Source organism: Hippocampus bargibanti, linkage group LG14 (assembly GCF_051943395.1).
Source record: "Hippocampus bargibanti isolate YZ-2025 linkage group LG14, ASM5194339v1, whole genome shotgun sequence".
Classification (NCBI taxonomy): domain Eukaryota; kingdom Metazoa; phylum Chordata; class Actinopteri; order Syngnathiformes; family Syngnathidae; genus Hippocampus; species Hippocampus bargibanti.
In genome coordinates this window covers 9,319,798-9,330,357 of record NC_142747.1, presented here as the reverse complement: position 1 = coordinate 9,330,357, position 10,560 = coordinate 9,319,798, and the positions used below count along the sequence as shown (strand labels likewise).

Sequence of the window (10,560 nt, the reverse complement as noted above, 5' to 3'; positions counted from 1 at the left end):
CAACATTTAGCTTGTAGCAGACATGCACATTTCACCATGACGAGACCTGATCCACCGGTGAAAAGGACACTTTGATTTTATCCTCTCTCATCTAGAACTGCTTAGTACAACAAAAGGTGTAAAAACTGCTGGAGATTAAAGGACCATATCTGTGTTTGTGTTGTCATATTATTTTGTTTTTTTTTGTTCTTTTGACTTCAAAATGGCGCCGCGAGAGTGGCTTTCTTTACAGCAGCTCCTGTATTTTGTTTTTCTACTTCCTTTCCTCTTATTTCCATAACTTTGCTGCTGTGAAATGTACATTTCTCCACTGCAGACTAAAAAAGGCTCATCTAATCTAATTCAATCCAATCCAAAAGGATGGATGCATATATGGATTGATGGACATACTGTGTAGATAGATAAGGCACATGTATACATACACTCATTTTCATGTTTATTAACACAATTTCCTTTTAAGCGCCAGGAAATTAAATGACGATCCGAGGAAAACAATATGTGGGAGCAGCGACTGCAATTTAAGTAATGAATTTTCATTTGGCTGTTCTGCATGCATTTGTGTGATTTTTTTATTAGAAAAGTTACTCTTCAAGCCATTAATAACTGAGGTACAGTTGCCATAACTACAAATATATGCTGTGAGCCAATTTAAAAACATTTCAACAACTTAATAACCTCTTTAAATTAAATGCGCACACCTCAATATATTCAGCCACTCACATCTATTCATTAACTGTGAGTTTCAGACACTTCACTGACTCTACAACATTCGAAGTAATAAAACCGTCAACTTCATTACGAAATAGATTATATATTTGAAATGAATTAACCTTTGTTGCACTCACAATAATTTCCATGATGACTAGCTCTCCGAGCACCACGGTGCAAAACAAACAAAATCCATTCTAAGGAAGAGCGTGGGGTAACATTTAAAATGGTAAGCAATAATATTAGACAATATCAGACTTACCTCTGTAGGGAGTAAAATATTATTATTTCTCATGAGCAATTAAGGGAAAAAATCATGCAAAAATGCATTTTCTATTTTCAGACGAGCTGCCCACTGATTTTGAGGCGAGAGGTTGTGAAAAACAAAACGGATCACCAACAGAAAGCAGGGCAAATTCTTACTATGGACAGTTGAGAGCAGGGATAGGTAATTTAAATTATGGTGGAGTGGTCACAATTTCTCATCAGTGCCCACATAGGACTACAGAGTTCCTCACCAGATGGATGGCAAAAATGATATTTTAAATCTTGGCAAAATATACACTCTTAATGAATGAATGGCGGATCATTCATACACAAAAATAAAAATAAAAAGCAAAGAAAAGTCATTGGAAACCTCTGATGCCTCCAAGTCAAAATTTTACTCTACGCTAGACATGATTGGGTGGTTTAATGGTCAAGCTCCGATCATCTAGGAGACGGTAGGTCATATCACATGGAGGATGAAATGTATTTTTTCGCACTACTGAAGTGTCATCGTACGGTTTTGATTTTACATCTCATTAGGATCTAATATCACACCCCCAGCTGATAAATTGGTACAGTAAACCGTGACCCATATCAAGATTTATCTTGTCTCCAGACTGCCACTGCTGACCGAAGTGGAGTACATCTTTTCCCTTGACTTGAAGATGCGATCATTTATGGTGTGTGCCAAGGTAATGTCAAAATTTACTTTCCTGAATTATTGCAGCATATTCAAGCTCATATCATTTGCTGGATGACCAGCACACTTCATTTTCTTCGGCTTCGTTCATCTAATGTTTCTAACGGACATGTCGCAAATTCGAACACACCCAAAATGGATTTCTAATGAGCTATACATATGCATTCCCCAACATTTCAAATTAATGTTAGCTCAAATGAATGTACTAAGTGTGTCGTGTAACGAAGTGCAAAAATATAGCAATGATTCGGGGAATCAAATCACCACTGCGTCAACTAAACTCAAAGCAACAGAGCAAATCCACTCAAGTGAGCTGTGGCAATTCAACCACCGAAACGCTGCGCTCTGTTTCGTTCTCCGCCGTCTTGTCGATTCCCACCTCCTGGCGTTCTGCTGTGTTGTCAGGGTGTCGATCATTACAGGTGTCCTGCTGTGGGTGAACACGCGCAGGCCTCATGATGCTCCACTGCTCCTCCTAATAGAACATTGGCGCAGAAGCAAAAAGTCAATTTTAGAATAGCATGTCATTAGTCAAACAGCGGTTGTAAGCTGTTTAATAGGAACGCATCACGTAAAGCTTTCGCCATCTTTGACTGCATGAGATTTGGTTTTAAAAAGGCGGAGTCATAGTTACCAGGCGGAGTTACAGCTGCCTTGCCTATTTGAAATATTTGGTTTCTCTAGTAAATCTGAATGATATAAAAAAAACTAACAAAAATGAAATACCTCTCAGACTGATTAAAAATCAAGTGAACATAATATTCTAGCAAAGTTTATCATATTTTCCGCACGATAAGGCACACCTTTAATGAATTGGAATTAATTGGCTATTTAAAGAAAGTTTTCATATATAGGGCACACCACGTTATAAGGTGCATAAAATAGAAGCTACAATGGTGACTGTGATTACATTATGCATCCACTAGATGGTGAAATGCTGAATGCAATACAATACAATACAATACAAAACAGCTTGACTGATGTACAACTTTTACAACAGCGAAAGCTGGAACAAAGCACAGAAAAATTACAATTATTAAACGTCATTGCGAAATGTATTCGGAAATTGATAATATGACAAGGGGTGCTGATAAAGCGCAGTGGAGAAATTTAGATTTCTGGCAGTGTTTTTTTCAGGTAACTCCAGACTCATATAACTTGGGAATTAACTTTTTTTCTGATGAAAGAAGAGAGTCTGAGGTTTCTGACACTGCATTGAATGTTTCTGTCGTCCTAAAACTCAATATTCTGTGGGTCCTGGAATTTGAGTGAAAATGACAAAAATCCTGGCACTGGAGTGGATACATTTTTGCACGTCTGGCAGTGAATGAGTTAATATTGATCCATATACTGTATAAGGCACATCGGATTATAAGGTGCAATATCGCTGTTTGAGAAAATTGAATGATTTTAGTGTGGAAAATACAGTATGGTAAATTATACAGCAACCTAACCATGCTTGACATGATTCGTTTCTAACAACTTAGTCGACCATTTTCCAACATAAGATGAGCATTCATTTTTCTTTAAACATACATGTTTATGTCATGAATGACAATTCAATGATTGTGTTTTGCAGACAAAGTACACAACTAAATTTCAAAACTTCAAAAGTGTTGTGTTCGGTAACATTTGACAGTACTATTTCACTTACTGTGAATCATTGTATGTTACCTGTCCAAAAAAGCCAATGGTTTCCCCTGGCAGATAGCTGAGAGCCACGCGACAGTCTGAAGATGCTGACAGAAGGATCATCTGATCAGCGTGGAAACTGACATGCAGGTGTGTGACCCTGTCCTTGTGTGGACGGAAACTGTGCACAATTTCTGGAGATTCGGTCACCACTTCTCCGTCTGACTCCAGGCAGTAGTGCTTAGGTAGTCAGAAGAAATCCAAGGTCAATTTTGGAGGGAATATCAGAGGTGCATGCATGAGGATTTTAAAATTCCGCTGTTTGCTCAAATGGGCCATCTGTGTGCTCTTATTGTTGAAAAAGATGGTTTAAAAATCAACTGAAGCCAATGAATCAGCAATTGTCAGTCACCAATGCTGATTGGATGAAGTAACATGATATTGATGTCAATATGTGGAGCTCAAACATACAGTTTGTTTTAGAAATGCACAGACGTTGAATTTGTCATTGTTTTTTGTCCAAGTCTTCCTAAAGAGCCAATCGATTTATTAATATAAAATGTCTTGCACCACAGTGCAAACGTTCACAGCTGATCCCAAAGGCACACCCTGCCGCGGCACAGGATTTGAACCAGAGCGCGGACGTAGCTTGCTCAACTTACACGGCCATGCTTTACACATACATTTCCATAAATTGGAATTGGAACTGGAAGTACTGTAAAATGACCTTTGGATAACTGAATTCAACCACACGTACAGTCAGCGTCAAAGATTTGCAGTCTGATTATTTTTGCTGTCGGACTACTGCAAAATCATTTTACCAGAATTCTTTTGGAACTAAAAAGTTCTTCTGTTGACCGTGTTACGACACAACTGATTCCGATTCCCCAGTGTACTGGGCAGTTAATTTTTAGTTTTTGATGTTTTGGAAACATTTACTCATCTTCCCCTTTCTAATCGTCCTACTTGGATGGTGCGCCAACAAAATATCGGCCAGTAATTCCCGCTTTAGCCGTTTGTCTCCTACCAATGCCGCATTTAGTAGCTATTTAAATGTAACATGAAGAATTGTGTTTCAGTTGAGATGATTGGATTTCTGTCAAATCCCCCTCGGATACATTTGTAATTTCTTCTGCTGGTACATAACCTAAAGCTGCGACATATCCGTGTTCAATTAAAGAATCAGCAGCACTTCTCTGTTTTGCACCTCCACGTCCCACGTCTTGATTGCACCCGCCCCGTCTGCCGTGACTAAAAGCTTTCCACAGGGGCTGGCAGTCATGACGACAGAGCCCAGCTGTGCCTTGTGAGCCGTGAATTGTCCCAGGAGTCGGCCGTGGACTGTGTTCCAGAGCACGACCAACCCGAAACTGCCAGATGACACCAAGTTGGCGCCGCCTAAGTGAAATATAAATATCAGAAGTAACTTCTCATAAAATACTCTAGTTATCATGCATGTTATATTGCTCATATATTTTGGCTATAACTATAAGCATGAAAATAAAGTCATATAATTTGGAAAATAAAGCAGCAGATTAAGCCCAGAAGCCATCTTCGTCTTTGGAAATGGGCCATCAATTTCGGAGCCACTGTCATGAAATATTTGTGAAAACATTACTACTTAATGGCAGGAACAAGAAAAATAGCAATGCAAGAGGCACAACGCAGGAAACAGCAGCTCTAATGTCATTGTTTCTGCATGTTAAGTTGTGATTTCATTCTTGCCATATTTAACCATATTCCTTTCACATGATTACCGTATGTTCCACATTATAAGGCGCACCTAAATGCCGTAATTTTTATCAAAAGCTGACCATGCGCCTTATAAGCCAATGAGCCTTATAGATGGAATCGTTTTTAAAATATGTCATTCATTGAAGGTGCGACTTTTAATCCGGTGCGCTTTATAGTCTGGAAAATACAGTCCTTTAAAATAATATATAAAAATGTTGCTACCGCATGTGTATCCACAACAGTGAACCAGTGGTGGACTGTCAATCCCTGCAAAGCCTTCTCTGCAGGCTTAAAAATATCTGAATCATGGACTGATCTTAATTATATTTTGTCCATAAATTAAATAATTCCAAATTGTCTTTCAGCTTGCTTTCATTACTTTTCCCCTGTTTCGCTACTTCCAGATGTGTGTTTTCATATTTAAGCATTTAACCAATCACATTTAAGCCATCATTTAATGTAGCCACAAGGGGGCACAAGCCAGTGTCTTATTGTGCCGGTCCCAAGCCCGGATAAATACAGAGGGTTGTGTCAGGAAGGGCATCCGACGTAAAAAAAAAAAAATGCCAAAACAAATATGCGAATCAAACCTCTGAATCCCATACCGGATCCAAGTGCAAGAGTGATGCTACAGGGAGAAGAGATAAAGAAGGTTGAGGTTTTTAAGTACTTGGGGTCAACTGTCCAGAGCAATGGAGAGTGTAGGCTGGAGCGGCTGGAGAAAAATGTCAGGTGTGATGTGTGATAGAAGGGTTTCAGCTAGGATGAAAGGAAAAGTGTATAAAACAGTGGTGAGACCAGCCATGATGTTTGTACTGGAGACAGTGCCACTGAAGAAAAGACAGGAAGCAGAGCTGGAGGTAGCAGAGCTGAAGATGTTGAGGTTTTCTTTGGGAGTGACCAGGTTGGATATAGGATCAGGAATAAGTACATTAGAGGGACAACTCATATTAGAGGCTTTGGAGAGAAAGTCAGAGAGGCCAGACTGAGATGGTTTGGACATGTCCAGAGGAGAGAGAGTGATTATATCGGGAGAAGGATGCTGAGCCTTGAACTGCACGGCAGGAGATCGAGAGGAAGACCGAAGAGGAGGTTTATGGATGTGGTCAGAGAGGACATGAAGGTGTGAGAGAAGATGATGCACAAAACCTGGATAGATGGAGGACATTGATTCGCTGTGGCGACCCCTGAGGGGAAAAGCCGAAAGGAAAAGAAGAAGAAGATTTAAGCCATCATTTGTTACCAGGGTCAGAAATCTACCCGTACGCCTTCACAATCAGTTCTGCAAGCCCTGGAGAATTAAATACAGTGTCCATAACTCTGTTGCTTTCACCAATCAGATTTCGAATTGGTGATGTGCTGGGCCAGCTCGGAGGCCTGGGTCACATCAGAGTTTTTGCAAAGTATGATTGGCTAGTCACCAGTCAAGTGAGCTGCATTCGCAAATATATTGTGTCGATTTAATAGCAGTTTTGTCAAGCCATGACAGCTGAAGGAGAAGAAATTGATTTAGTTGGAAATTTACTGTTAAAGTCATTTTCAAGATGAACTTTTCAAGAAAAAATGGACATCATTAAGAAAGGTCTAAGTAAAGTCACTAGTGGACTTATCATAAATCACACCACAGTTCTTTCAGTCTGGATTGATTCAGACGTAGCACTATTGAAGGCTTAGCGATGAAATCCACGGTCCACCATTGCAGTGAACAAATGCATATTGACAAGTAAGTGACACAAAATACAAGATGATACAAGAGTAGATTTCGTTTGCTTTACCTTTTTCTATTTGTGCAGATGTACGACCCGGTAAGAAGGTCACTGTGGCAATGGTGTCAAGGGAATGCTCCGTTTTCTCTGGGAAACAAAACAAAAAAAACAATAGAAGATTATTTTGGGGAACACTATCAACAAAAGGTGCCTCTTATTTCAACAAATGTTTCACAATGTCTATCCGTCAATTTTTCTAGGACACCATGCTGTCTCACTACATATCAAGAATATCTGAAATGTATCTGAAGCGCTTTTGTATGAACTCCTGAACAAAGCAAAGGTAGTGTGTCTGTGTTTGTGTGTGTGTGTGTGTGTGTGTGTGTGTGTGTGTGTGTGTGTGTGTGTGTGTGTGTGTGTGTGTGTGTGTAGCTACTGACTGAAGTGTGTGTGGTAACTGACTGAATTCTTCATGTTTAGCTGGCAGCTGCAGTTTCCGCAGAACTTTTTCCGTGTCGTTGTTCCACACTATAATCTCTCCATCGCAGCTTCCTGTTAATTTGGGAAGGGGAAAAATATATAAGCTATTAAACATTTCTCCGTTCATCATCATCATCATACAGGAAATATATTTTTTCTAAGTGAATATAAGGAAACGCATTTCAAGACTCAACTCGAGCTACAAAGCTTACTTTCAACAGCATAATAAGGTACCATTAAATAAATACATACCTAAATAGTAACTACTAATACAATAAATAATATTAAAATACAATATACAGTGATTTATATCGTGATTTAACTACAGCTGAAGCTGGAACAAAGTGCTTAACATGGACAACTATCATATACAGGAAATAAAGCAGTCATAAAGGTAGAATTAATACATATACACCAATGCATTTACACCTAACGTATCCATGAATCAAGGCTTTGTAAACTTTATTTTTTCATGTTTAGCTGTTCCGTTAACCTCCTACGCAGGTTTTTGGAATGTGGGAGGAAACTAGAATACCCGGAGAAACCCCACACAGGCACGAAATAAACCCGGTAACTGCACTGGCAGGTCAACACACTAACAAGTCGACCACGGGACTGCCGACATGAATTCATAGATGCAATCATGATACAAATATAATAAGAAAACAAAATGAATTCCGGGGCAAAGTTTCCAAACTTAGTGAAGAATCTCCTGGATCGAGATTTTGTTCGGGCACAAACCATTAATTACTTCCAAAGCCTTTTTCCTGAAGCGTCGACAACACCCACTCTTATCTTGAGTCCCCCCACAGCCCTAACTTTTTTTTTTAATCTTCCTCCTTACTTATCTCAGGAGCTGTTGTTTCGAAAAAGGCCGTGACGGGTGCTCAACGTATGCCCGCGCTTGCTACAGTGGAACGACTCGAGGTGTAGTCATTCTCATTGTACCTTACCGATTTCATTTAACGTAACGGTGGTGAAAATGTTCACTCTTCATCTAAATCTCGAACGCAAGCTATTGCGCGCCCGTCGGGCGCCTGTTTAATCACGCATGCCGGTGCTCATGAAAGCAACTATATGTAGAGAATGCTTTCATAACAATGGCACTTCATTTCATCAGTGCGTAATTGCACCTTGTTATTTCACTAAAGTGCTTTTGCCAAATTATTTTCATTTCTAAATTGTCTTCCTTTCTTTTCATCACACTGTTCTTCTTCATAATGCTCACCCCCACAAAGCTATTATTAATTCAAGCCATTGGAATTTGACTTACAACGAAAGAAAAAAAAGAGTGGTACATCGTTCAACAAGCGCACTTTTAAAAAGAAAGTCTACTTAGGTCAAGTTATTTGTGAGGAAGTGATGAAAATACTTGATGATATCAGTGCCCCGTGATCATACGCAAGACTCAGCCAATTCTTGAATCTCAAACTTCAAATCACAATCAGAATGTCGAGAAAAGACGGCATTTCGGCTAGTTTTACGACGCACCCGAACAAAGAAATAGAATAGTTGTGATCGACATGAAACGATTATCTCTTAAGTCGACTGAATTAAATGTCATCTATTGCATTCAAAAATAAAGAAATGCATGCAACGAGTGCGAAATAGACATTTTGGAACAAAACAAATAAATCCTCACACCTGTCACGAGAGTCTGCGGGGGTTGGAAGGCAGCGCAGAGCACTTGGGTGCGATGATGAACATCCCCCTTCCACTCTGATGGGTCAACGTGAAACTTGGAGAAGGAATTCTTGCGGAATACTGTCAGCATCCTCCAGCGGGAGTCGGTAAAATGGCGGCAAGGAGGAGGAAAAACAACAAAGTCAAAAATAAAAACAGATGACGGGTGAAGTGACATCGGGCTGCAAGTGGACGTTATGAAAGGAAAACGTGCTTACGTTACAGAAAGTACATTCCGTGAAGGCTAGGAGGTCCGGTTTGGAAAACGAGAGCTACTTCTTGAGGTGTTTATCAATAATGCAAAAGGCAGCCGGTTTGATGGACGCTTCTGAAATAAGGCATTTTGCTGACATAACCTGGACTTATGATATAAGCAGTGGTGGACCGTCAAGGCTTGCAAAGCCTTCTCTGCTAGCCTAAAAGTATCTGAATCACGGACTGATATTACCTATATTTTGTCGATGAATAATTCTAAATTGTCTTTCAGTTTCCTTTCATTATTTTTCCCCTGTTGTGTTGCTTCCAGATATGTGGTTTCGTTTTTAAGCATTTAACCAATCACATTTCAGCCATTATTTGTTACCAGGGTCAGAAATTTACCTGGACGCCTTCACAATCCGTTCTGCAGACCTTGGAGCATCAAATGTGTCAATTAAACTAATGCTTCAACCAGTCAGATTTCGAGTTGGCAACCCAAAAGCGGTACCAACGCCTTCTTGAAGGCACTAGTCAACGTCAGAGTTTTCGGAAAATATGATATGCTAGTCACTAGCCAATCATTGTGAAAACTGTTCTCATGAGTAGCCCCTAGTGACAAGAGCATACTGGCCAGAGCGAGCACACTGTGTCAGTAGCGATCTGCATAAGCAAATATATTGTGTTGATTTAATTGCAATTTTGTCAACGCACAATGGCTGAAGGAGGAGAAGACATTGATTGAATTGGAGATTTTGTGTTAAAGCCATGTTCAAGTCGGAATTTTCAATAAAACAATGGACATGATTCGGTCATTATTTCCCGGCTAATGGTAACCTCTAGTACACTGCTTGTATATCACACCACAGTTTTTTTCAGTCTGGATTGTCGATGAAGAGGTTTCTTCAGCCGTCATCTGTACTTCTTTGAAGATTTCGGATGTTTCGCTTCTTGCCACTCCACCGGTATCACCTCATCAGTACAGTGAGACCTCAACTTACAAACACCTTATCTTGCAAACTTTTCGTCTTACAAACTTCAAATTTCTGAAAATTAAACCTTATAATAAGCACTATTTTCATAATACAGACCCACCACGGCTGGTGGAGTGATCTTCGGCGGAAGCACACGACCGAACAGCACCAGATGTTAAGTTACCAACAGTCCTTATGGAAGGTGACTGTCCTTCCATAGGCCATTAACGACCATCAAAAAGGTCAATAAAACTTTATTTTACAGCAGTTTATTTCTTTAATTACAGTCCTCATGTAATGCGCCTCTCTTTCCAAACAGCAATTCTGTTTGACCTTCGACCTCCAACGCCATTCCATCAAGCCATCAATGACCATCACAAATGCAAATAAAGTGACTTTATGATACAATGCAGTGTATTTATTTCATTACAATACAATAGCACATTTATTATACATAGAACAAGGTATGTCGTGTATAGTT

At 39.7% G+C, this 10,560-nt stretch overlaps 1 protein-coding gene across 1 annotated transcript in view; it reads right to left on the bottom strand.

Annotated features, from left to right (window-relative positions):
• Positions 1 to 1,645: 1,645 nt before the first annotated feature.
• Positions 1,646 to 10,560, bottom strand: part of LOC148888208 (cilia- and flagella-associated protein 337-like) — a 32,393-nt gene continuing 23,478 nt past the window's right edge. The window contains exons 12-17 of the mRNA XM_089013614.1: positions 8,872 to 9,002; positions 7,210 to 7,299; positions 6,817 to 6,894; positions 4,515 to 4,705; positions 3,350 to 3,547; positions 1,646 to 2,150 (exon numbers count right to left, since the gene is read on the bottom strand). Of these exons, the coding sequence (XP_088869740.1) occupies positions 1,980 to 2,150; positions 3,350 to 3,547; positions 4,515 to 4,705; positions 6,817 to 6,894; positions 7,210 to 7,299; positions 8,872 to 9,002 (859 nt within the window). The 3' untranslated portion in view covers positions 1,646 to 1,979. The remainder of the gene's footprint in view (positions 2,151 to 3,349; positions 3,548 to 4,514; positions 4,706 to 6,816; positions 6,895 to 7,209; positions 7,300 to 8,871; positions 9,003 to 10,560) is intronic.